Here is a 26858-nt window from a genome sequence, read left to right as displayed (position 1 = left end):
GTTTAATATGCATTGTGCATGGACTGAATTCAAAGAGCAGTGCACAGAATTTAACAGTCTTTCACTCTTATCGTACAGGCGGAGAACCGTTGACGCTCTGGCTGTAGTGACATACAAATGCTATGTGTATAGTCTCGCCAATTCCAGACTTTTACAGATGCTGTTCTATAACTGGCTGAACCACGTAGGCGTAGGAGGTGACCGAATCGTGGTTGACTTGGTGCACGCTGCACAACGACTGGTCGGAAGTGTTGCGGGTTGCGGTGTGTGCGGATGGGTTAAGGGGAGAGGAGGGGGAGGGGAGGGGGGAATGGAGTTAGGGAGGACACATACAAACCCGATGAGTAGGACGGTGGCAGCCAGTTGGTCACCTGGGTGCGAAAGGAGAAGAGGACGAGTCTTGGAGCAAGTTCTGTGTTTGGAAGCAATTTACGAGCAAGAAGCAGACACAATGTTGTTGTCCAAAAACTACCTGGTCTTCGTCCAGGCAGAGATTCTAACCTTTTTGGTAAGCATTTAGCGACTCTTTTTAACAAACACCTGTCCGCTAGTTTTGTAATAAGGCATGTAGAAGACGTCTTCATCCTGGCCTGTATTCCCATGTTCTTGGTAAATATTTAACAACTTTGCATTTGTATTAAGCCATCTACAATATTGTTCTTCTATCAGGCGTGGATTCACTCATTCAGTGTGAATGTTTGTTTTGACGCATAGTTCCACATTTTCCTTAATACGGTTGCACTCACTGTAAAATGTAAGAAACTTAGTAAAGCACGTTCTAGGGTGTGAATCTAATGCCTTTACTCAATTCCGCTGTTACGTCGCACTCAAGAATATTTCATTTATACGACGGTATTATGGTGGGAGGAAACCGGGCAAAGCCTGGGGGAAGTCCACGAAGATCCGCAGATTGCTGCCAGGCCATCATCCCACGTACGGCTTGTAGCATTTGTTAAATGACATGTGAAATGTAACGATTTCAATGTACATCACAAGATGTTGATTTAGGAAGCCAAGGATTTTAGGAAGTATGCCAAGGATACTTCACCAAATACTTCAACCCCTTCGATTCTACATTGATTATTATACTCATGTTGACAAATGTGGACACAGCGATCTGCGACCAATATAAGTAAAGACGTACAGCCCAGAGAGAAAAACCAGAGCAACTGGTCACACGTAATGGGTGAAATACGGCCTCTTCTCAATTTACTTCAGTTAAGGTTTTATTTTTAACCGTTCCTGTAAATGCATAGATAGTAGCAAATATAAGCGTCATGTCCGACATTCGTAGATCCAAGATCCATTTCCAAAACAACGTTTAACATTAGCTCCCAAAGACAAAGGTATGTAAGAAATTATACAAATAGGAAATAAAGCAGGTAACACAAAAGAGAGGAGCGGTGGTCAGTTTTCAATGATGCCGGGCAGACAGTGGATATTCCAGGCATGAATTCCATATCAAAGTTCAAATTCGTAGCCCATGAATGAGTTCCATGTCCAATAACAATTAAACAAGGTATGTCAGTCGCGCTTTGACTGCAACTGTTCATAAAGGCATCATGCAGATGTAATGAGCATGGCTGCCTTTACGGCCCCTAGCCCCAGATTAAGCAGTATTAGATACAGTTCGAAAATGACGAGCGTTACAGACCTTAACCGAACAGATTGTGATTCAAAAGTAAGGATCTCATACTACAAGAGGCGCCATCTTTATGCTGGCCTGTATAAAAGCTGCCTACAACATAGACGGTTACACTCGGCAACAAGCGCCATCTATGTTGTTAAATACCATGTACGCGATAGATATGTACATAAGGATAACAGCGCCGTCTTTGTGGTTGATCACAATCACGCTCTGTCCTTACCTGCCAACGAGAGTGTTACACTCATTGTAAAATTTGAGAAACTTTAGAATGAAGGCGTCTGATGGAGTATCCTTGACAAACTAGTTTTTGAACTAACTACTTGTGACGCAGATTAAAGTCATCACAATTTACGCAAGATCTGAAAAATGCTACAAGGCTAGGTATACGCCATATGCAGGACCCTTTGGTAAATTGCTATCCAAATAAGGATAATCCACAATATCAAAATTGAAATTAACCCTTTTGTCGTAAAGGCGACGTGAAAGGAGGCCTTGTTCGTCTTTGTACAGATACAGATCTAGATACAGGTATAGATATAGAAGTAAGATGTACCATCAGGAACATCTGTTGTCTCCTTTAAATCCAATGAAGGCAGATAGATTTCCTTCACCGCTTCAGCAATATGGGGTTTATTTAACGGCAGTAGATCATCAGTATACCGCATGGTAAATGGAAAGGATATTACTTTTAAGTAATTTCTGCATATAGTCGTATTCATATGAAAACAGGTATAGGTTTGCCAAAAGAGACGCACAATTAGTACCCATAGGAATACCTATGCACTGTTGGTAAATGGTATCCCCGAATTTCAGATAGATGTTATTATTGAGAAATTCAAGTAATTCAATAAATAATGTTACATCCCATAAGTGGTAACCTTTATAAAGAGTAGAACTAAAGAAAGCCTTATTGCTTCAAATCACACGGCCCTAGTACGGATTTGCAGGGGTGTGATGTGTTGGGAGGCGTGTGATGTGTTTGCAGGCGTGTGATATGTTTGCAGGCATGTGATGTGTTTGCAGGCGTGTGATGTGTTTGCAGGCGTGTGATGTGTTTGCAGGCGTGTGATGTGTTTGCAGGTGTGCGACATGTTTGCAGGCGTGTGATGTGTTTGCAGGCGTGTGATGTGTTTGCAGGCGTGTGATGTGTTTGCAGGCGTGTGATAAAAGCAGAATTATTTTAAAACAATATAGTGATGCCAATTACTATACATTAGACGGCATTTTTCTAGAATTACTGAAAATGCTGTGTGTCATCACAATCAACATGAAATAACATTAAAACATTAGGATGAATTTGATTTCACGTATTATGAGTTTAAAATTAGATTTCAATGAATCATTGATAAATGAGGACAGATTCTCTCCTGCATGTTTCCAGCTTTATTTTCTATTAATGTATTTTATTTCTTTTATACCCCTTTTCCCTTTTTGGGCACTGATGTTTGCTTTGTTTTTTTTTTTTTTTGTTTTTTTTTTTTTACTGCTTTGGAAATACGGCTAGCGGCTATCGATCTGGAACACCCATTCATTCTCTATGCGTGGGGTGTGAATGTTGAATTTGACGCTTAGATTAACACCTGTTAAAAATACTATAGCTTGTGGATCAAACCCCCCTGTGACCTACATGCAGACTTGCAGACGTACATTGCTGTAGAAGAGACTACAGGTGGAAAAGGCTTCGTGAGTGTCAAAATGAGAGTGTGGTCATAAATTTATTTAAATAAAGAAATTAATAACTGGCCGAGTTATTGTCCAGATGGTGCATAGTATCTTGACATTAAGAGGTTCAGAGACGGTAACCTACTCCTATTTCATCGTCGTGATAAATGTCTTAACAATAATGAAAAATTAAACCCTGACCTTTCAAACAACCACTTCTTAGAAACAATAAGATATCGTCGGATAGACCATTCCAACGGAATGTATATTATATACATATATATATATTCGCTCAAAACAACTTTTAAAACAAATCGATTGTAAATTAGGCCGTGGATTTATTTCACGCTACAAACTCATAAATCATAAATATTCCAGGAGCCTCTGTGGCCAAGGTGGTCAGCTTGCCAGCGCGGCGTAATGGCCAACGCTGTCGCTCTGTTCAAGCCAAGTTCATGCTGGCATCCTCTCCGGACGTACGTGGCAAGGTCTGGCATCAACTTGCGGGCGGTCTTGGGTTTTCCTGCCGCCATAATGCTGGCCACCGTCGTATTAGTGAAATATTCTTGAGTACGGCCAAAAACGCCAATCAAATAAATCAACCAATCAATCAATCAATCAATCAATCAAATTTCCTATGCCAGGCCGAACTCGTCCCCTACCTATAGGTAAAATATTCTTGAGTACCGAGCAAATAAATCATAAGTGTATATTTTCTGGAAAGGGTTAAGTGGTGCTATTTAAAATAGACTCGGTGATTTTAGACGCTCTTTTTCGTCTGCAGGTCCGATACATAACTGTTACAATCAACCATTGTCGGACGACAACCCGTTAAATTCTTATTCTCGTATTCAGAAGGAATTGACCGACCATTTCTAGCATTTTAGTTGAGAGACTGAGCATATTTTATGAATGTGGATACTTGTGTAAATTTCTGAAATTGCCATCATGCACCCAGTAACAGAAGACTTTTTTTAAAAAACATTTTTTAATGTTTTTTTTTTTAATTTTTTAATAATGCAGATAAATGTCTAAATGAATATGTAGATGTTACAGAGGAAATGTTAATTTATTTATTTATTATTATTTATCTATTTACTTATTTATTTATTTAAAAATTCAAGAATATTTCAGTTATACCATGTCGGCCACATTATAGTGGAAGGAAACCGGGAGGAAACCTAAAGGAAATGTTAAAAGCATGATATTAAATGTCTGTACAGACGTGTGATAGTTGCAGCAGACGTGCTGGATTCAAAATGCCATGATTGACCTCTATACTGACTTGTGTATAAGCTACATACAAGATGCCAGATTCACAGTATGACTACGAATGTCTGTATTGGCATGAACAAGTAACAAATCACACACTGGATTCAAACTATGACGATGATTGTGTGTCCTAATGTGTGACAGTTTCACAAGACATGTCAGATTCAAAACATGAAGATTTATTTGTTAATTTATTTGAGTGAGTGAGTGAGTGAGTGTTTAGGGCTTTTTTCCAGTCATATGACGACAAAGAAGTCATTGGAGTACATGTGTAGTAGCGCTTCATTGAGACGACTTTTCGAAGGCAAGTAATCCGCCCGACCTAATCTATTATACTGATACGGGTCAACCAGTAGTTGCACTTTCTCCTTAATGCTGAATGACAAGCGATAAAACTACGACTTTCCCTTTTAAAGTCTTAGGTGTAACGCGACCCAGAATTGACCCTGGATCTACCGCTCTACTAACTGGGCTATCGGGGTCAGATTGTTTGATAAATAGCGGATGATTGACATCGTACTATCATGTGATGTACAGTTACGCACACCATAATGGTAGAAAAACAAGTCTTCAACAAATGAGCGCCATCGACCTCTTATTGTCAACAAAACTCCACAAACATCTACAAACTCCTTGTCCAAGATTGGGTTTGAACCCGCTCCTCTCATGCCCTATCGATTGGATCGCAAGCAGCTTAACCACTAGACCGTGGTCCTTTCCCGAATAAGTACCTCAGTATACGACGTTCAGGAATTTATCTGTGTATTCATTGGTTTGGATGATAATAATAGCCTTATCACTTATTGCCTTGTGGTTCTTTCTATTTTCACCTTCTCCATGGCCGTGTTAAGTGCCTGGTTTGTGAAAACCGCATAGAAGGCTGGCATATTCATGGCGAGTGTGAACCATCTCATGCAGCGAAACAGAATCTTTCTAAAAACCGTCAATTTTTCCATCGCTCCCGTCTGACGTAAATAAAAAAAATTCCATAAATGCTTCACTTACTTAAGTACAAAAAGTCTACACCATATGGAGTCACCTTCACACTTCCGGTCGGAAATGGAAATAGTATAGGTGCGAATAAACTTCCGGATGTGTGCATTTGTGATTTTATTATAGAACTGTGACAATTATACATTGAATTGTCTTCAAGCCCCTTAAACTGTGATTTTACCGGTCATTTTCCGGTTTGGTTGGTGAGAAAACTGATACACGCAGTGTTACTAATGGCTGGCCTAATTTCTTGCGTTTTTTTTTTTTAAACCACAAATGTTAACATTATTCTTGTAATCGCTGCTTTGGTTTTACTCGTTGTGCTGACAGTCTTTTATTACATTGTCTATTTTTTCAATGGTCTGTTACGCAGTTACCGCTAACCCAGAGTAATAAAATTCAGGCATCGTGACAGATTGGTCCGTGGCTCAAACCCAGCTCTCGCTGGATCGACATATGACAGACTTTTATATTTGACTTCAGCAAACATTAAACCGTGTTCAATAAATGACTACATTACCAATTTCTATCTCAGTCTCTGTGTACAGAAGGCTTAGGTTCTTCACGCAGGAAGACACGAAACAAACCTTTCTCCGCGAACTTGTTCTGTAGGAAACGCCCATAATTATACATGTCATACATGTAGTAGCTTTATTGAAGTTTTCTGACTGTTTATATATTTATTTGATTGGTGTTTTACACCGTACTCAAGGACATTTCACTTATACGACAACGGCCAGCTTTATGGTCATAGGAAACGGGGCAGAACCCGAGAAATAAAGTTTTCTGAGAATTTTCTGGAAAATATGGATAAATTATCCGTGACATCACTGAGCCCGGGGGAAACCCACGACCATCCGCAGGTTGCTCGCAGACCTTCCCACTTACGGCCGGAGAGGAAGCCAGCATGAGTTGGACTTGAACTCACAGCGACCGCATTGGTGAGAGGCTCCTGGGTCATTACGCTGCGCTAGCGCGCTAACCGACTGAGCCACGGAGGCCCCGTGACATCACTGAAATCTTTCCACTGGCTCGTTAAGACAACCTTACTTTAGGTATGTTTTCTTAGTAGCAGTTTTTATTGTTCTTGATTTGTCTGCACCGTCGTTGCCATTATCGTTTTCAAACGTATTTTTTTCATTAGTGAATGTGTCAAATCTAAGGGTCAAGTCCATACCATATATACATATATACATATACCACTCATAACTATGGGTCGTGAACAGTTAGAATAAAACGCTAAGGCCGTAGAGGCGTATTTTACGAATTTCAGAAAATCCGCCTAGCGTGTCTGAGCCAATAAAGCCGTATTTCGCAGGCCATCTTGCCCGCTCTGAAATTCGCTTATATCAAACCTGTTGGATACTAGCGAGGAAATACGCCGCCGAATTTCGATGATCGAGACGATCGAGTCGACCCATCAAACAACACGGAATTGTGTTGAACTGTGAAATTTTAACTCACAAGACATAACTTACTGACAACGATGAATGGAAAAATCCACCAAATTTATCTGCAACTATGCTGCAAATATCGTCACCGTATTTCTGGGCGATTAGGTTCGTCCTCAGAAGCGAAGAAATCCGCTCAGGTAAACGAGGCCGTGCCTTACCGCCTTTACGTTTGACCATATGCCACCTATCACAGTGTCGGTGCTGCTCTGATACTATTCTCTACGCTGTAGTCTTTATGTTTTATTATTGCATAAACATCTTGCCGTTAGCATCACTATATATTGTTTTTTACGTAACTCTGTTTAAGCAGTTACTTCCTACAAGCGTTTACATGAACAGTTGGAATGAAAGTTGAACTGAGGTAAATTGACAAAAGGTCGTATTTCACCAATGTGACCATTTGCCAGCTATCACACTGTCGTTGCTGCTCTGGTTTTACTCTGTATGTTGTAGTTTTTTTTATATTAAAGGAAAATTTCAAGCCAAAAAGCGCAAGAGCCATTTCCAAAATAACTTCAAACACATTTGTCCAAAGGAATATGAGAAAAAATCATATGTAAATATTACAAAATAAAGCTGTTAACATGTAAGAGTTTTCAATAATGCAAGGAAAACATTCCATATACTTCAGTCTGCTTCTTTTATGTCGCTGTCTGTAAAATCACTGGTACAGTACTCACAAAATTCATCAGCGATACGTATCATACAAGCTATACACATTGGTATGTTGGACGTCTTTATTATTGCAGAGAAAATACATTTTGAACACTTTTTGTAATTTTTAATGCTAAACTCCCTTAGCTTGTTTCCGAGACGAAGGCGTCATTTCCCTGGGTCACGTCAAAATTATTTTTAAAAAAACACTAGTGACTAGGAGTGGAATGGGCGGAATCCAGTAATGTTTGACATTTATCTAAACGCTGAGTAACTTCACACTAATTCTTGTTTCTCAATCTCATAGTCCGTGAATAAGTTCCGTTTTAGTCCCTTTTAGCCTGTTCTTGACTGATGGGTATAATGATGATTATAGAAAGTTTGACGTACAGTCCTCATACACAGCAAGGGCCAGGTTGTGAACACTTTATAGCCGGAAGTGCGTACATATACTTCCGCCAAAATTTCATGTATAATACACACCAATAAACAGCTGGCAGTAAACTCCAGAGCTTTCCATAAAAAATGACCCCAACAATTGGTAGAAATAGACAGCAAAATAAGCCAGGTCAAAACAGGCCAAATATTACGGTTGGAAATAGATGGAACAACATTCCTTCCTCCCCAGCTGGAGAATGCTAATTGCACTCAGTATCCGTTTCAGACACTCTAAGTGGCGTGGGATTTTAATTTTTTCCGTCCTGTCAAGTTTAAAAGACTGTCAATGTGATCTTCGCCATAATCATTTCTGCTTTGATTACTCCGATGTAATTAACTATGGTGATTTTTTGTTTTCGCTGAAAATGTCCATTTGTCTTCATTTGATATCAAACGGAGTCCTGTGAATTCTGCCTCTGTTGAACTGTATGTATTTGACGTGGAGCTTTTTACATTCCCAAACTGTTTGATAGATATCCTTTTCGTGATTTCATTTCTTAATGCAGTATTAATTTTATTTTACCAGGTACAAAGCAGCATGTGGTGATAGGAAGTCATAAATATAATAACTTGTGGGCGCCATCTATAGACAATCTTCCGCGCTGCATGGAGATAACAAAGATCAAACTAAAAGCAGACATTAAACTTATAAACTCGTTAATCAAGGCTCCTGGCGTTTTATCTTTGATGAAATTTCACCTCGTAGATATAGCTATATTTGCTGAATTACTCAGCCTTGGTGGTAATGTCTGCAGGAACTTGTGTTCTGGACACATCCTGTCCTGTCTGTCAGATAATATTTATTTATTTATTTATTTATTTATTTATTTATTTATTTATTTATTGGATGATTTGTAGTCCGTCTTAATTTCGTGCTTTATAGATTTTCTCAGATCTCTGGTGATTTGTGCTCAACGTCGTTTTGGGAATTGACCTGCATTTATTTACCCGGAACGTCCATACTGGTTGACGGCTAGTATACCAATGTCTGATTTACAACTGTATAAGGTGCTTACCTTTCGCTGTGTTGCTATAGGTGAATCGAGCCGTGGTGGGTTCAGTCCCATTCGGGGTCGTGTAATATTCTACATTCTCTTGCATTCCATTGTTATCGGAGCTATGCATGACGCGTGGAGCAAATTAACTTCCGGTGGTCCTCTTTTATGTTATATTGCCTCAAAGTTCATCGGAGATCCCTGGCCATGTACCATCCGTGTGGCACGTGGGGAGTGGGGGAGGGGGGGGGGGGGCGATTCTTGAGTATAAATAAGTCTGATCCAGGCAAGGTGTGATTTACCTATTGGTTTCCAAACGGTCTATATAAACCTAACCAACAGGAACCGATGACACGGAGATTAAAATAACTAGATTTGTTTTTGTGGAGATATTTATACTACTTTTACGACTGGAGGAAACCAGGGAGTAAGTTACTGATGAACTTTCCCATATGTGAAGTCATTTGTACACCATACTGGTCGAAGACAAGTCATTGACTGCGTCCCTGGAGATGATGTAATTAAATGTTTAAGATATTTTAAAAATATATTTGGATATATAGTACATACTTAACAATGTTTTTGCATTTTAACGGAAGTTTGTTCTGCACTTTAGATAATTTTTTAAACGATTTGATTTAATTTTGAATTAAATGGTTGAATTATGACTGTGGAATCGACCCCTGGACGAAAAAAATTGGCATTGTTGATATAATTGCGGTTTTCGATTGATGTTAATCTTGTCACGGTCAGTCAAAGTCACCGTTATATGGCAACAAACACCCAGAACCCAGAAACCGGAGCACAAAGTACAACCTGATACAAGTACACCTTGCGCTTGGCATTACTGGAAAAGCAGTCTGACCGACTGAGAATCTGTACATTGACATTTGGTGTTTACGATTGAAAGCCATAGTCGATATAGATCTAAGCTTCAAAACAGACATTCGTATAACAACGTCAACCAAAATGAGGGATATGGTTAATATATGTGACCATTTGTTTACGTGTTTACTATCATCGTATATCTGGCCTGTGGAAAACAACACCAAAGCCTTGGAGTTTCAATTTTTCCTGGAAATTCAGCTGTATACCTAGACATAATGTAATTTTACAAGAGGTCAATAAAATGTGTGTTTTTTTGATGGACCTTTCCTGTCTGAAGTAATTCAGGCCTAAATTATGTAGCCTACAGGTTTATTGTTGTTTTGGCATCACTTCGCCGGCATGGACTCGCCCTGACACAAGAAGACACAGTAAATGTAAACACACCTAATGTCTCATCGCCGTAATGTTAATGAAGAATCGTTTTTTCGTAACACTTTGGCGGCATGGACTCGCCATGACACAAGAAGAAACAGTATATGTATATACACCTAATGAGTCCTTGTCGTCATATGGCTGAAAAATTAAGTTCGACGTTAAACCCCAAACATTCATTCATTCGTTCATTCATTATTGTTGTTTCTGCTATATAAAGGGCTACAGCGTAAGGAGCAAAATCAGAGCTACATGTTTGACAAGTTAGGGCTTTCCTCTGACCTATTTATGTAAATGCTTAGATAGTATGAACTTAGGCGACCCCAAGGTCCATGTCTGTGGACAAACCCGTAACGTTTTACTCATGCACTACAACAGAACAATGGTGAATACAGCTTGGACCTGAATTGCCATTTTGCAGCAAAATGCTCTTCATTGCTTAACTTGACTAGCTTATACTAAAAATCAGGAGGTTGGGCGTTCAATATAGAAGCGTACCATGTCCGTAATCGCAAAATTCATTTCCAAATTTTCTAAAATCTAAAATTTTATGTTTTTTAGGTGTATGTTTTATAGACACTTTGTCTTCTTGTCGCTACTGAAGCATAATTCCGATGACAACAGACATGACACCCCACCCAGTCACATTATACTGACACCGTTTCCTTGCTCTAACCTCTCAATGCAGAACGCCAAGTACCATTTTTAGAATCTTTGGTAAGACCCGACCGTTTGATCCCGGATTTCCATACTTCGTCGTTTGTCACTGCAAATTTCGGAAAATTTATTTCACTACAGAATCCAAGGCTTCCTCCGTTTTATGGTAAACCGTCCGCCGTGGGTATACTACTTAATTAGATTTCGATAAATAATTAAACAACATGCTACGAAGACGTGCAAAAAAAACTTTCTTTCTCTCTTTTCTTCCAACAGATGTACTTCGTTCGAGTTTCAGATGCCACAGCAACATGTCAGGTAAGTTCTCAGTTGACAGGGCCTGGGAACTTTGATGGGAGGGATTCATTAGTGGCATGAAATATTCATTCGGTCTTTCCTATGACAGACTAGTTTGACCGTCCGTAGGCGTTTCAGTCAGCGTATTGGAACGACAGTGGATCAAGAGCCCTAATTAATTTGACGGTTTTTAAGTAAATTGAACTTTTTGCGGCGTTTAAATGGTTGTGTATTTAAGATGTGTTATTCTACTTCATGAAGTCATTCTTGGTTTTCATTGGTCAATATACGATCACAGGGTTTTCCGCGTGAACTTTTATAGGCGGTGTGTCTAAAATGTATTGCTCCGCTGTTAAGCTCAATATCAAAATGGACATCACTGGTTAGACCTCTTAAAACTATGCATAAATGTACTTTATTCACATTCTTTTAAGAGAGTTAAAGGAATTCAAGCGTTTGAAATCTAAGGTGGGCTATGTGGATCATACTACTAATGTTGGGAACACTGATGTCACAAGTTCTCGAAAGCTTTTCTCCCTACCGAATATAAGGGGGGGGGGGGGGAAAGGTGACTCGGATGTTCCTTAACACCGTCAGTATTTTTCCATAAAGCTCACCACAGAATTCAAACAATTTACTTCCTTTAATTAACACTCTTCAAAACATCTAGAAAGACAAATAAGAGAACTTTTCGGTAGTTTTCAGTTGTCTGGTTGATTAATTTAGCTTCATATTTTAGCCTTGGCTAGTCTTTACTGTAAAGGATATGTGATCATCTAAAGGCGAAATATGTTTACTGTTTACGACAAAGGACGAAAAGGTTCACTCACGCGACGCCCTTGAGGTTTGTAGGTGAAGTCAAGTGTTGCAACTTGACACTCTCTTGAATTCAAAGATCTCGGCGGATATTCCCAGAATTGTTTTCATGTCTAAAAGCTCAAGAATCGATGACCTACTTTCTGAGTTTACAATTGTTAACAATTCAGAGTCATTCAGAGTCATTAGAGCGCAATTGTTCTGCAGAAAGGATGTTCTAGGAACATCAACAATTGTAGACGATAAGAATGGCCAATCTCACATCAACCACCATCTGCAAGAGTTTTGTGTTTAGGAAGTGTTTGAAAATGGAAATGGTATATTTGTTTTATTTTCCTATGCGAGATAAGTTATAAGTTGGTGTCTTGTATGACCCAGAGGTGCAATGTAGCCAGGAATATTTGTGAACATTTGCCTACATTGTCGTCACCGTTTTGCTTATGGCACTGTAATCCTTTAAAAGGATACCTCAGAACGAAACATAGTAAAGAAAACATGAGAAATCGAAACGTCCTACATTAGTACACCACGCATAGACCATGATAGGATATTCCAAGTTGGTAATCGTAAACGTATTTCCATAACTAACATACAATATAACTTCTCAAGGGATTTTGTAAAAATATAATAAAGGCCTTGTAGATAGTAAGTAAAGCTGAAAACATGTAAAAGAGAAGCAGTAATCAGTTTTTAGTGATGAAGAGAATCTGTGCGTTAGCTCTTTGGTGTTTAGTGTTATACGACCATCCGCAGGTTGTTGACAGACCCAACACGCTTTTAAGAGTGATGTTAAACACATTACACTGCAAATCAGAGTCAATCTGTCACAATCATTACCGAGATAAAGGAAATATGTCATATAATTTTATGAGCATCTTTGACAAGAGACATTAATTATTTTTCTTTTTAATGGATAACAACACAGAGGACAAAGGTTTTACTCTGTTCATGTAAATTCGTAAATAATAACAAATTGTATGCCCCCTAGCACCATGGCTTAAACAGAACTAGGTAAAAAAATAGGCAAAAAAAGGTAATACGTTGATGTTACTTCCAAAAAGATTCTGCTTTTCACGAAGAACATTTCAGAAGGGCGGGCAACGGCTAGCAATGGACACCAACAGCAACTTTACCACAAACTTTTCTGCCCTTGAAGTCCATACGTATTGATGTGCACAAATGCATCTCCGCCACATCGCTAAGATTACCAGTTTTGCAAATCATCCAGTGAAGCTATAGACGTTATCACCTTGGCAAATGACAGGAAGAGGCAATGTTATTTAAACTCGCGTAATGGTATTTTATGTGATACACTGGATTTCAAAAAGAATCTGATGAAAAAATAACGTTGAATGCAAAACTTGAACGATTTCATGGAAAGTTTATTGTTTAACAAACAAGGTAATTTACCACGTTGACAGTGTGACCTGCCACGTCGACAGGACATTTTTTTTTTAATATTAAGCATAATGTCCAATATTCAAAGACGACATGAGTTTTTACCATAAAAACAAGCCAATAATTTCGCCTGGTTAATATTCATCTAGCAGCAACCTTGAAATAATTTAAGAATGTAGGGTTTTTCCTTCTCAGAATTGTAGTCCTCGTGCGGAGGGCGAATCAGTGACAGGAGTGACAGGCCGGAAATGAACGGCGAACTGAGTTCAACTAATCTTTCTGTGCTTTAATGCTGCTTGATATCCAGTTAACTTGGAGTTGATTTTCTGTTTGTTTCTATTTTCTGTTCACAAGCGAAAAAAAATCCAACCCAAGTAATGAAGGAAAATCAAAAAAGGCTGTACCTCTAATTTTGTTCCAATCATGTTTCAGTCACTACTTAACATATTTCACTCTCCGGCCGTACGTGGGAAGGTCTACCAGCAACCTGCGAATGGTCGTGGGTTTCCCCCGGGCGCTGCCCGGTTTCCTCCCACCATGATTCTGGCAGCCGATATATAAGTGAAATATTCTTGAGTGTGGCGTGAAACACCAATCAAATTAAGAAATAAATTAACATATTTCAGAAAAAGTTTAAAACTATGGAACAGAGTTTACAATGCATCTCTTTCTGGCTGTCTTTCTTACTTTCTTTTCACGTACATTATAAAAACTAACCTGTTTAAATGATAGAATATTCTGTTTTCCCAGTGAATACATTGTTTTCTGATTTTGTCATTAGTACACCTCATTATGTCATAGAACAGACTAGTTCTGTTGTTCCAACAGAACGTTTTTGTTGGTGTAACGGAGCAAAGTGTTGATCATAACATAACGTAATGTGGCAGCGAAATAACCTGTTTTAACATCACACAGAAAACTGAGAGACAGTTCATTCAAACATCACATCACTCACTGACTCGTTAACTCATGTATTCAGTCGCCCATTTATTCGCTTGCCCATGTATTCAGTCGCCCATGTATTCACTGGCCCGTGTATTCGCTTGCCCATGTATTCAGTCGCCCATATATTCGCTTGCGTATGTATTCACTCGCTAACGTCGGAACTCGTTTATTCATTCCCAAACCTTTACTTATCTCTTCACTTATTCTCAAACTTTTTAACACTTTTTACTTTTTAACTTAACTGCTCATTTAATCACTCCTCGACTCAGATACACACAGCAAAAACTAGAGCAGAGATAACAGTGTGATAGTTGGCAAATGTTCCCACCTAACCGGTGAAATCCGGTCTCTTGTCAGCTTAGCTCGATTAGGGTTTTATTCTAACTGCTCATGTAAAGCCTTAAAAAATAGCAACTTACACGCCTCCTAGCACCATGGCCCAAGCAGAATTAGGTAAAGCATTGCAGTGATGTTAATTGCAATTTATTAAACATCGCTGGTCTAGATTTCCCAAGAAAGTTGTTTCTCGTCACATTTAATGAACGTTTACACACAAACAATGCATGGAGAGCAAGCCCCCTGGTTGATGTAGGTACCCAGTACAAAAGACAACAGCAAGAAGAGTAAAACTACAGAGATCTGGCCTTTAGATTAAAGTCAACATTTCCAATGTCTTGAAAATTGTCCTACGTAACAAGGTTAAAACATTGCTTGATTATGTAAATTCTGGATAAGTTATTCTAAAACAAATTTCGGCCAAGACAACGGAAAGGAACATTCCGAGAGATTAGAGCAAGGAAACAGGGCTGGTTGGCCCGGTGTCAGTATAATGGGACTGGTTTGAGTGTCATGCCCGGTATCTTTGGCATAATGTTTTAGTGGGGCAGCATGGATTCTTCCTGCAAGTGACGGCAGCTATGTGGCAGCATGGATTCGGCCTACCTCAAGAAGACACAGTTTATGTGTGAATTAAACACACTTAATAAGTCCCTCGTCGTGATATCGTATTAAACTTTAATTGTCATGTACGACGCAAAAACCCGGTCATACATGGGAGATAGTTACCATTTATAATCTTGATGACTATTTTAGATACTCAGATACCTATGACACGATTATAACCTGTGTCTTTGCTCATCAGGACCTGGAATGTCCAGCTGAACAGACCTGCGTGATGAAACCAGTGATGTGTGTACGGGCACCTTGTGATCCTATACCCATTTGTGAAGGTAAGCTCTCTCATCTACCAATCTTTACAGGTAGGTTTGCTCTTATACCAGTTTGTACAGGTAACCTTGCTCTTATACCAATTTGTACAGAAAATCTTGCTCTTATACCAATTTGTGATGGTACGTTGAATAAAATATCAATTTGTGAAGGTGACCTTGCTCTTATACCAGTTTGTACAGGTAAGCGTATTCTTATACTCATTTGGGAAGGTAAGTTTGATCGTATACCAATTTATACAGGTAAGCTTGCTTTTATATCAATTTGTGAAGATAAGCTTGCTTTTACACCAATTTGTGAAGGTAAGTTTGAACTTCTTCTAATTTGTAAACGTAAGCTTGCTCATGCCAATTTGTGGAGGTAAGCTTGGTCCGATACCAATTTATGAAGGTCAATTTGATCCTATACCATTTCATGACGGTAAGCTTGATCCTACGTCAATTTGTAAAGGTAAGCTTGGTCCTATACCAATTTGTGAAGGTAAGCTTGATCCTACACCAATTTGTGAAGGTAAACTTGATTCTATACCAATTTGTGAATCCGTCCTGCAACAAGAAGGCATATTACATGCACTCTAAGGATTCCTTCGTCGTCATATGACTGAAAAATTGTTAAGTACGACGTTAAACCCCAAACACTCACTCACTCACTCAAAACAGGTTAGTCAAAATGATGAAAATTGTCTAAACTGTGGGCAGACATGAGTTTTAGTGCCGAAAGTTTGTGAAGGTAAGTTTGAACTTCTGCCAATTTGTAAACGTAATCTTGCTCATGCCAATTTGTGGAGGTAAGCTTGGTCCGATACCAATTTATGAAGGTCAATTTGATCCTATACCATTTCATGACGGTAAGCTTGATCCTACACCAATTTGTGAAGGTAAGCTTGATCCTACACCAATTTGTGAAGGTAAGCTTGGTCCGATACCAATTTAGGAAGGTCAATTTGATCCTATACCATTTCATGACGGTATGCTTGATCCTACACCAATTTGTGAAGGTAAGCTTGGTCCGATACCAATTTGTGAAGGTAAACTTGGTCCGATACCAATTTGTGAAGGTAAACTTGATTCTATACCAATTTGTGAAGGTAAACTTGATTCTATACCAATTTGTGAAGGTAAACTTGATTCTATACCAATTTGTGAAGGTAAACGTGATTCTATACCAATTTGTGAAGGTAAACTTGGTCCGATACCAATTTGTGAAGGTAAACTTGATTCTATACCAATTCATGAATCCGTCCTGCAACAAGGAGGCATATTACATGCACTCTAAGGATTCTTTCGTCGTTATATGACTGAAAAATTGTTAAGTACGACGTTAAACCCCAAACACTCACTCACTCACTCAAAACAGGTTAGTCAAAATGATGGAAATTGTCTAAACTGTGGGCAGATATGAGTTTTAGTGACGAAAGTTTGAAATTCTGTGCGAGAGGACACAAGGAGGCCGCTGGTGATGAGGCTATGAGTGACGTTCCCTTGGTGTTGCCAGACACCCCTGCCAGATGCTGACATAGAAAGATCCAGATTTTGCCTCTTAACCTAGGTCAAAATTTTCATAACTGCTTTCTCACAGGCTGAACCAGGTATGCACCAAAGTTTATTAGCCACAGGATATTTGGGACTGAGTTACACCAATAAACGTTAACATTGTCGTCTGTAGGAAGTTAATAAAGGTCAGCGATCACTTGTCCTGAATGGATAAGTCTCTTTTGCAAACGGCCCAAACCGGAAGAGCTCTTGAGTCTCGGTCGCATATACTAGATGCATATCTCATCGCCTACACGATTTACATGAATGTGAAATATTCAGCAGGTATTTCATTTGAACTCCACACCCAGATAGTTACGCGCTGACCTTTCACCTATAAGGTCGTCCATTTTAATCCAGTCATCTTTCAAAGAGTGGTGGGGTTTACGTACAACGGTGACAGCCGTCTTATGAGTGAAATGCTCTCGAGAATAGTGTTAATTATCAGTTATCAAGAAGGAGAAAAAAAACAGAAGTGCGCATATGTTGTGACCGCAACTGCAATTTTCCGACGTACTTCGACTTCTTCATAAAACCGGCATGTGTGTGTGTGTGTGTGTGTGTGTGTGTGTGTGTGTGTGTGTGTGTGTGTGTGTGTGTGTATGTGTCTGAGGTGAGGAAGGGGAGGGATATAAATTATTTGCGAATGACACTAATTGCTTATTTCTCAATATTTATTTTTCATTTATATTTCATCTAAAGGTTTTCTTTACTATGAAGCCTGATAAGAAACATTGGCAGAATTCTACCCAACACTATCATATTTGTTTGTTTTTTTTTTTCACAGCGGCCGACGCTAAGCCTGGGTCTTGCCCTAGAGTTCATTTGACGGACTTGGGGTCGTGTGTCAGTAACTGTCAAACGGACAGGGAATGTGAGAGCGATGAGAAATGTTGCTCTAACGGCTGCGGCAAAGTCTGCAGAGCTCCCATCATGGCCAGTGAGTGCGGTTACAAATGGTTACGCCCATGTTGTTGTCGTGTTTGTTCACGTGTTTATGTGTGCAGGCCTCCGGCGGCAAAGTGTGCAGAGCTCCTATATTGGTCAGTGAGTGCGGTTACCATGGTTACCCCGATGTTGTTGTTGTTATTGTGTCTGTTCATGTTTGTACGTTTGCAAACTGCGGCAAAGCCTACAGAAATCCCATCATGGCCAGTGATTGCGGTTACCATGGCTACGCCGATGTTGTTCTTATTTTGTTTACGTGATTGAACAATCGTTACATGTATATTATTTTGGCGGTTACGTGTACCAGTAAACACGCGGAGGACGTAAAATACAGAACCTATTTTTCTTTCTTAGAACACCCATCACAAATGTTAAATCGCAGCATTCGTATGGTATTGCAAAAGGCTTGTTACCTCGCGACGTTCGGCGTTGCAAAAGGCATAAGCAAATGCTAAGTCGTAACATTCGCTAGCGATTTCAAAAGGCATAAGTAAATGTTACGTCGCAACGTGCGTAGGAGATTACAAAAGGCATAGGCAAAGGTTAAATAACAACATTCATAAGGGATTGTAAAGGCATCAGCAAATGTTACCTGGCAATGTTCGAAGGAGGTTACACTAAACATAAGCAAATGTGGCATCGCAACTTTCGCAAGGGTTCCAACAGGCATAAGAAAATTTTAAATCGCAACATTCGCAGGGTGTTGCAATAGGCATAACGTAATTTTGCGTTTTCCTTGACTTAACTGATTTCTATTGTCTATAATCTGCTTGCAGGTCCTTGTCCGGGTCTCACAAATGGCCCGTGTATTGAACAATGTCGAAGCGACGACGACTGCAGAGATGGGTACCGCTGCTGTTATAACGGATGTGGACATTCGTGTATCAGAGCTGTCAATGGTAAGTGGCTGTTATTAGGGATGTGGACATGCGTGTATCAGAGCTCTCAGTGGTAAGTGGCTGTTATTAGGGATGTGGACATACGTGTATCAGAGCTCTCAGTGGTAAGTGGCTGTTATTAGGGATATGGACATACGTGTATCAGAGCTCTCAGTGGTAAGTGGCTGTTATTAGGGATGTGGACATACGTGTATCAGAGCTCTCAGTGGTAAGTGGCTGTTATTAGGGATGTGGACATACGTGTATCAGAGCTCTCAGTGGTAAGTGGCTGTTATTAGGGATGTGGACATACGTGTATCAGAGCTCTCAGTGGTAAGTGGCTGTTATTAGGGATGTGGACATACGTGTATCAGAGCTCTCAGTGGTAAGTGGCTGTTATTAGGGATGTGGACATACGTGTATCAGAGCTCTCAGTGGTAAGTGGCTGTTATTAGGGATATGGACATACGTGTATCAGAGCTCTCAGTGGTAAGTGGCTGTTATTAGGGATGTGGACATACGTGTATCAGAGCTCTCAGTGGTAAGTGGCTGTTATTAGGGATGTGGACATACGTGTATCAGAGCTCTCAGTGGTAAGTGGCTGTTATTAGGGATGTGGACATACGTGTATCAGAGCTCTCAGTGGTAAGTGGCTGTTATTAGGGATATGGACATACGTTTATCAGAGCTGTTAATGATAAGTGTTACAACGGATGTAGGCACACATGTATCAGAGCTGTCAATACTAAGTTATTGTGATAAAGGATATGGACATACGTGTATCAGAGCTGTCAGTGCTAAGTTACTGTGATAAAGGATATGGACATACGTGTATCAGAACTGTCAGTGGTAAGTGGCTGTGATAAAGGATATGGACATACGTGTATCAGATCTATCAGTGGTAAGTGGCTGTGATAAAAGTTCTGGACATACGTGTATCAGAGCTGTCAGTGGTAAGTGTCTGCTAAATGACGTCAATATCTGTACATCACATGTGGGAAGTCCGTCAGTATCTTGCCAAAGGCCGATGGTTTAGCTCGCGGACCTTCCGATTTCTTAAAACTGAAAGCCAGGGTGTAATCTGACAGAGATGTCGTACATGTGCGATAATCGCACATATAGGACGGTAATATTGACGAGAAAAATATCGAACGACAAACTGGGCCTAGCATTGTATTGGGGAAAATGCTTGAATATGGCTTTAAACATCAATCAAAGAAATAAAGAAAGCAGTCTTAACTTTCCTCGACATCGGTTTATCTATTTGCTATTATGTCGCCGCTAAAAATCATTGTATTCCTGTTTTCCTGTCCGTTCTGTTCTAATCCCATTTGTGCTATTGTACACTGTATACTCTGACCATTTTTTTTTTGTCTGTTATTTTTAGGTCCATATGAAAAACCAGGCATCTGTCCGTGGCATTTGTTTATTGACCGGAAGGAGCGTTGCGGAAGTACCTGTGACACAGATTTGGATTGTTCCGGCCTGGAAAAGTGCTGCCGAAACGGATGTGGGCGTTCCTGTAGGCAGCCATGTTTGTTTCGCCGCAACGATTCTCGCGGGAGATCTGTGCCAAGACGGGATTTCACATGGACGATGCCCTATTTCTGCGGACGAGAATGGATGCACTGAAAATGGAACAAACTCTGGCCAAAACGAAGAAAATACATTCATAATTACGGAAGGGATTATGGGGTATGAAGGAACAATTCCGAAATAACAGCAAAATGTGCTATATTTATTTGCCTACGTATGCAGATGTCATGTTTACCAATATCAGTGGTTGTTACTGATAAGTGGAAAGCGGTTTAATAATAGCTTCTTTGTGAAATTTTGCTTGGCTTTCATTGGTGCTTTGGAAAAGCTCATTAACTCTGAACAACTTTGATTGGCCCGGCTTTAGTATCGACTCTGACATTGAAAAGGAATTGTCATTTCACATACCATGAAGCCTGTAACGTAATAAATAATGATTCAGAAAATCCTTCATAGCACATGTAAAAATTAAAATTTGAAAATGCAAATGAATGAACAAAAAAACGAAACATATCGAAAAATATTTTGTTCTGTGTCAAAGTTATAATTCTAACATGACAGCGAAGGTTTGGGAGGAGCTTAAATAGATGGGGTGTTGGATCTGTGATTTAAATAAATATCGAAGTGCCCAATTCAAACAATTATCAGCTTCATTCTAAATTTAATTCTTTCTTTTCGTCCACATCAATCATCTTCATGACCAGCAGTAAGTCGATAGTGATCTCCTGCAACTTTTGTACCATTCAGTATTTATTTATTTTTTTGTTTATTTATTTGAGACCTTCAGAAATATTTTCCTTTTTCGACGGTGATTAGCGGGTGCGGGATTACCACGGGAAAATAAACCGACATTATGATGTTTGACTGTTAAATGACTCACGCCATACTCAAGAATGTTTCACGCATACGATAGCTACCAGGAGCATCTTCCACCGCCTGTTATCACCCAGGCCACAACCACTTATGGTCACCCAGGCCACACGACCGTCCTCAACCACTTATGGTCACCAAGGCCACACGTGCGTTCTCAACCACTTATGGTCACCAAGGCCACATGACCGTCCTCAACCACTTATGGTCACCCAGGCCACATGAACGTCCTCGACCAGTTATTTTCACCCAGGCCACACGACCGTCCTCAACCACTTATGGTCACCCAGGCCACACGACCGTCCTCAACCACTTATGGTCACCAAGGCCACACGTGCGTTCTCAACCACTTATGGTCACCAAGGCCACATGACCGTCCTCAACCACTTATGGTCACCAAGGCCACACGTGCGTTCTCAACCACTTATGGTCACCAAGGCCACATGACCGTCCTCAACCACTTACGATCACCAAGGCCACACGTGCGTCCTCAACCACTTATGGTCACCAAGGCCACACGTGCGTTCTCGACCACTTATGGTCACCAAGGCCACACGTGCGTTCTCAACCACTTATGGTCACCAAGGCCACACGTGCGTTCTCAACCACTTATGGTCACCAAGGCCACACGTGCGTCCTCAACCACAATGAGATGAAAAATTGCAGAATCCGTGGGAAACGTACGCCATTCCGCAGGTTGATGCAGGAACTTCCTACGTACGGTCGTACCGAGAAAGCCAGTATGAGATGCATGGACTTGAACTCACAGCAATCCCATTGGTGAGAGGGTCATGGATCATTGCGCCGCAGTGGCGTGTTAACCACCACGGCCATGGAGGCCCCCATTTCTTTTTAAACAAATTCTCTGGCTGTCGTATAGATGTATTCATCGGGTTATAGAATACTGTTAGCCTATGTCACTAAAATATCTCGCTCTGATTTAAAAAATAAAAAAACATGACGTGAAAAGGAACAAAATCGACCATATATACCGTCAAACAGTCCGTTAATTATTGTAATTTGACCCAAACGGTCTCCCTTAGTAGCCTCTTCGTGGGCGTATCTCGTTTTTAAGGGAAAACCTTAGCATAGCAAATTAGGTCAATCTCCCACGCTGATACACACTCTGGGACAAATTCCCGAAAATAGACACTAAATTTTGTCCAACGCACACAGGCTTTATAATTAGATCAAGGTATACACCTGCGAAAATCGAGGTTGACGATTTACAATAATTAACATTGAACACTTTAACCTCACCCGCAGGTGATTTCCGCACCGGCGCGGGTAAAAGCATCTATATTTGATGAGCTTTAGAATTACAATTTACAGCAACAGTGTGCAAACCTAAGCAGGAAGAACAAAGGCCCTGATTCGCACAATAATGTCAAATGCTGACAAACGGCTTGTCAAGATCTTGCGATTTCGAAGGTACCTGTTTGTATAGAGTGTACCCGGTATATATTTATTTGGCTAACAAATCTTCATTTTTTTCAGGCTTTAGACCTAGAAGAGGCATATAAGAAAAACATTAACAAATTTCTACACGGTTGTATTAGGTAAAAGTAAAAAAAAAAAATAGTAATGACGAGAACGAAAGATCGAAACTGTAGCAAGAATATACAGAAGAAGAATCTAAAAATGTCTTTCTCTCGTCTTTGTTAATTTAATTTTTGAGTTATAACACCCTTAAGACCGTTCTTAAGAAAATTTCACTCACAAAGCAGGCCTAATTTTTAATTCAGAGGAAACTTGATTGTCCGGAGAAAACCGTGGATGGCATTTCGGCAGGAAACTGACGAAATTTCACATAAATGACGAAAAGATCAATGTGGCTAAGGCGGGATTTATTTATTTTATTATTTGATTGGTGTTTTACGCCGTGCTCAAGAATATTTCAGTTATACGTACGACGGCGACCAGAATTATGGTGGAAAGAGTCCGGGGGAAAAAAGACAACCATCCGCAGGTTGCTGCAAGACCTTCTCAGGGAAGACAGTGATCGCTATGAATTCAAGTCCAGCTCATGCTGGTTTCCTCTCCGATCGTAGGTTGGAAGGTCAGGCAGAAACCTGTGGCTTGTGGCGGGTTTCCCCGGGGCTAGCTGGTATGCTCCCACCGTAAATCTGACCGTCGTCATATAAGTGACATTTTCTGAAAATAGTCATACAAACACGTTCATCTCAGCATCTGATCTCATGCATGCGCTACCTAGGTGTTTCTTGTCTTGGGATAATTTGTCATGAAATTTAGAATTTTAGTATATGTTGTTTTATTTGAAATCATGCAGTTAAAATTAACAATTGCTTATTATATTGAACTGTGTTGAACGGATATAAAATCTTGTTACTAGCCAAAGTAATATTATTATAGGAGTTGCAAAAAGAGAAAAAAAGTCGACAAAAGAGAAAAAAATTTGGGGGAAATACACATTCGATTCGGAATTTTAAGTTTAATGTCCCTTATAAAACCATCATGGTATTGAACATTCTTTCCCCTATTTCCTTTTGAACAATCAGGCCCATAAATCCCTTATTGGTAGCCGAGAATTCTGCATATTGCTACAACACGGATCCCTGCGAACTTTGCACAATTTATTTATTTATTTTTTTTTATTTATTTGATTGGAGTTTTACGCCGTACTTAATATTTCATTTATACGACGGCGGCCAACCTTATGGTGAGTGGAAACCGGGGACAGCCCGGGGGAAACCCATGACCATCCGCAGGTTGCTGCAGGACCTTCCCACGTACGGCCGGAGAGGAAGCCAGCATGAGCTGGATTTGAACTCACAGCGACCGAACTTTGCACAAGAACATACAAAGTAATTAAATAATTTTACATAAGCAATAGGAGGTTTACAGGAAATTACCAAAAACAGGATCATTTATAATAGAAATCAAAGAAATACCCAAGCACTATAATAAGAATGGCCTCCATCAACTTCTAAATACACTAGCACCGCCATTATTATTCACAACAATTAAGTCAAAAATTAAGAACAAAAATGAAGACGAGCTGAGGGTCATAAAAATAAGAAGTCCTTTGTTATATATTTTATTTATTTATTTGATTGGTGTTTTACGTCGTACTCAAGAATATTTCACTTATTCGACGGCGGCTGCCAGCATTATGGTGGATGGAAACCGAGCAGAGCCCGGGGGAAACCCGCGACCATCCCCAGGTTGCGCAGGTCGCTCAGTAGACATCAATAATGGGAAAGGCCCTTGAGACTTTATGATTGCCATGAGAAAGGGCCAACACACAAAGTTTATAAAATTTCTTACCGGAATTTTTTTAGTGTTCTACACTACAAGGTCTTTTGCCCAATAAGAATCAGCTCGGTTGTCAACTCTCCATTTACGACACCTTGAGACCAATCTTTTGGTCATCTGACGAGTCATCAGGTGTGTGTGTGTGTGTATACACTGTGCCTACCTGTATATACACTGTGGCAGGGCCAAAATGCTGCCGCCACTTAAGTATCGTGCCGAAGACACCGGACATGACACCCCACACAGTTACATTATACGGACACTGGAGTTGGTGAATTTGTTGGAAAAGGCATAAGGTTTTGTTGAGTGAGTGAACTCTAATTGTTTTAAGACCGTACATGTTGTTGTTGATGATGATGAAATCTCAGTTTCGCGCCATGACTCTACAGGTCAATAATTTGTGATCTCGGGGGTAAAGACAGAGGACCATATTTTTTCTCAGAGTCTCGGTCTACAAAGCTGTCACAACGCTTGGTCAAGCAAATTTATCATGGCGTCGTATTTCTTCACACTATGTTGCCATAGAAATTACGCAACGCGCAGTTTGCGACTGTTTTCTAGAATCTGGGACTAATCAGACTGATATTAGTCCCAGATAGAACAGGCCCAACCAAATATTCTGCATCACCAGTTACTGAGCTTACCAACAAAAACATCTCATAGCTAACAACTAAGTGCACATATCTGGCAGCCAGTTTTAGTGTTATCTTCCCAAATAACAAGAAAAATGTCATGGATTTATCCTCTTTAAACTTGCAATATTTTAAAGTTTGGTTCGTTCGACACTGTGAGACATGGAGTGAAGGGAGTCCTTTAAATTATGAACTAATATAAAGTAAATACGTACTGCAACATCATTGAACAAAACGATGCGTTCGGCTGTCATTTGGACCGTCTGTGTGGCTCGTCTTCGAGTCTCACATTGTTCACGGCCCTCTTGAATACAACTCAAATACCAGACACGTGTTTAAAATCAATCAATCAGTCAATCAATTAATGTCCACGGCAGAAGACGCCATCAGTCCAGACGCCTGACCCGATTGACTGGTAAGGTTGTTAGATCAGGGGAGATAACTAGGCTCCAGGTCCTTAACTGGAGACGCTATCGCTTTGAACACAACTTATGTACCGCTATGTGTATATTAAGTCATAATACTAGTGACGTAAACTGATAAGAAGCGGGATCTAACCAGTAACGTGTGAACCTTCACAAACTATCATACTGTCGCTGAAGCTAAGGTTTGTTGACACTAACAAAAGTAAACTGTTAATTTCAACAGAAAGTCTGTTGTCCGAACGATGTTACAATGTATTTTACTAGCCGATTATTCCGTGAAATATTACACACATTTTATTAATTCAACACAAAGATTTTATTAACCTAACAGGATACTGTGTTGAATATGGCACAATATTGTGCTATAAGAACAGATTACGTTCTAGCATCACTCCAATTTTCTGTTAAAATTTTAACAGATTAATTTTTTGAGTGTATAAGCTGTATAGTCTTTTACATTTTATTGATGTATAAGCCAAGATTCGCTTGGTGGAAAAAAGGATTCTTACTACATGGCCATATTGCATTGCTTCAACGTGATTGTGTTGTAAGCACACATTCTAACATCACTCCAATTTTCTGTTAAAATTTTAACAGATTAATTTTTTGAGTGTATAAGCTGTACAGTCTTTTACATTTTATTGATGTATAAGCCAAGATTCGCTTGGTGGAAAAAAGGATTCTTACTACGTGGCCTTATTGCATTGCTTCAACGTGATTGTGTTGTAAGCACACATTCTAACATCACTCCGATTTTCTGACAAAAGTAACAGATTAATTTTTTGAGTGTATGAGCTGTATAGGCTTTTAGATTTTATTGATGTATAAACCAAGATTCTCCTCGTGGAAAAAGAATTCTTACTGCTTGACCTTATTGCATTGCTTCAACATGATTGTGTATTAAATGTTATGAAAACACGCTGTTGTAACCGGTGAAATACGGCCTCTTTTCAATTTTTCTCAGTTATGATTTTATTCTACCTGTTCACGTAAATGTTTAAAATGTAGCAACTTATGTTACTTATTATAATTTATAAGCAGATGA

At 39.7% G+C, this 26858-nt stretch overlaps 1 protein-coding gene across 1 annotated transcript; it reads left to right on the top strand.

Moving 5' to 3' along the window:
• Positions 1–157: 157 nt before the first annotated feature.
• LOC135480953 (uncharacterized) lies at positions 158–20706 on the top strand. The gene is made up of 6 exons (XM_064760884.1): positions 158–508; positions 11310–11351; positions 15631–15718; positions 18036–18188; positions 18973–19095; positions 20462–20706. Exons 1-6 carry the CDS (start codon positions 158–160, stop codon positions 20704–20706), a joined length of 1002 nt encoding a protein of 333 aa, XP_064616954.1.
• Positions 20707–26858: the final 6152 nt, after the last annotated feature.

The sequence above is a fragment of the Liolophura sinensis genome, chromosome 13 (genome assembly GCF_032854445.1).
Source record: "Liolophura sinensis isolate JHLJ2023 chromosome 13, CUHK_Ljap_v2, whole genome shotgun sequence".
Lineage (NCBI taxonomy): Eukaryota > Metazoa > Mollusca > Polyplacophora > Chitonida > Chitonidae > Liolophura > Liolophura sinensis.
This window is presented reverse-complemented; position numbering and strand designations above follow the sequence as displayed.

Excerpts from the sequence above, each read along its gene's own strand:
- LOC135480953 (XM_064760884.1), top strand. The coding sequence starts at position 158 with ATGCTGTTCTATAACTGGCTGAACCACGTAGGCGTAGGAGGTGACCGA. Across the intron at positions 509-11,309 it reads CAGAGATTCTAACCTTTTTG|ATGTACTTCGTTCGAGTTTC; the intron begins GTAAGCATTTAG and ends TTCTTCCAACAG. Across the intron at positions 18,189-18,972 it reads CAGAGCTCCCATCATGGCCA|GTCCTTGTCCGGGTCTCACA; the intron begins GTGAGTGCGGTT and ends ATCTGCTTGCAG.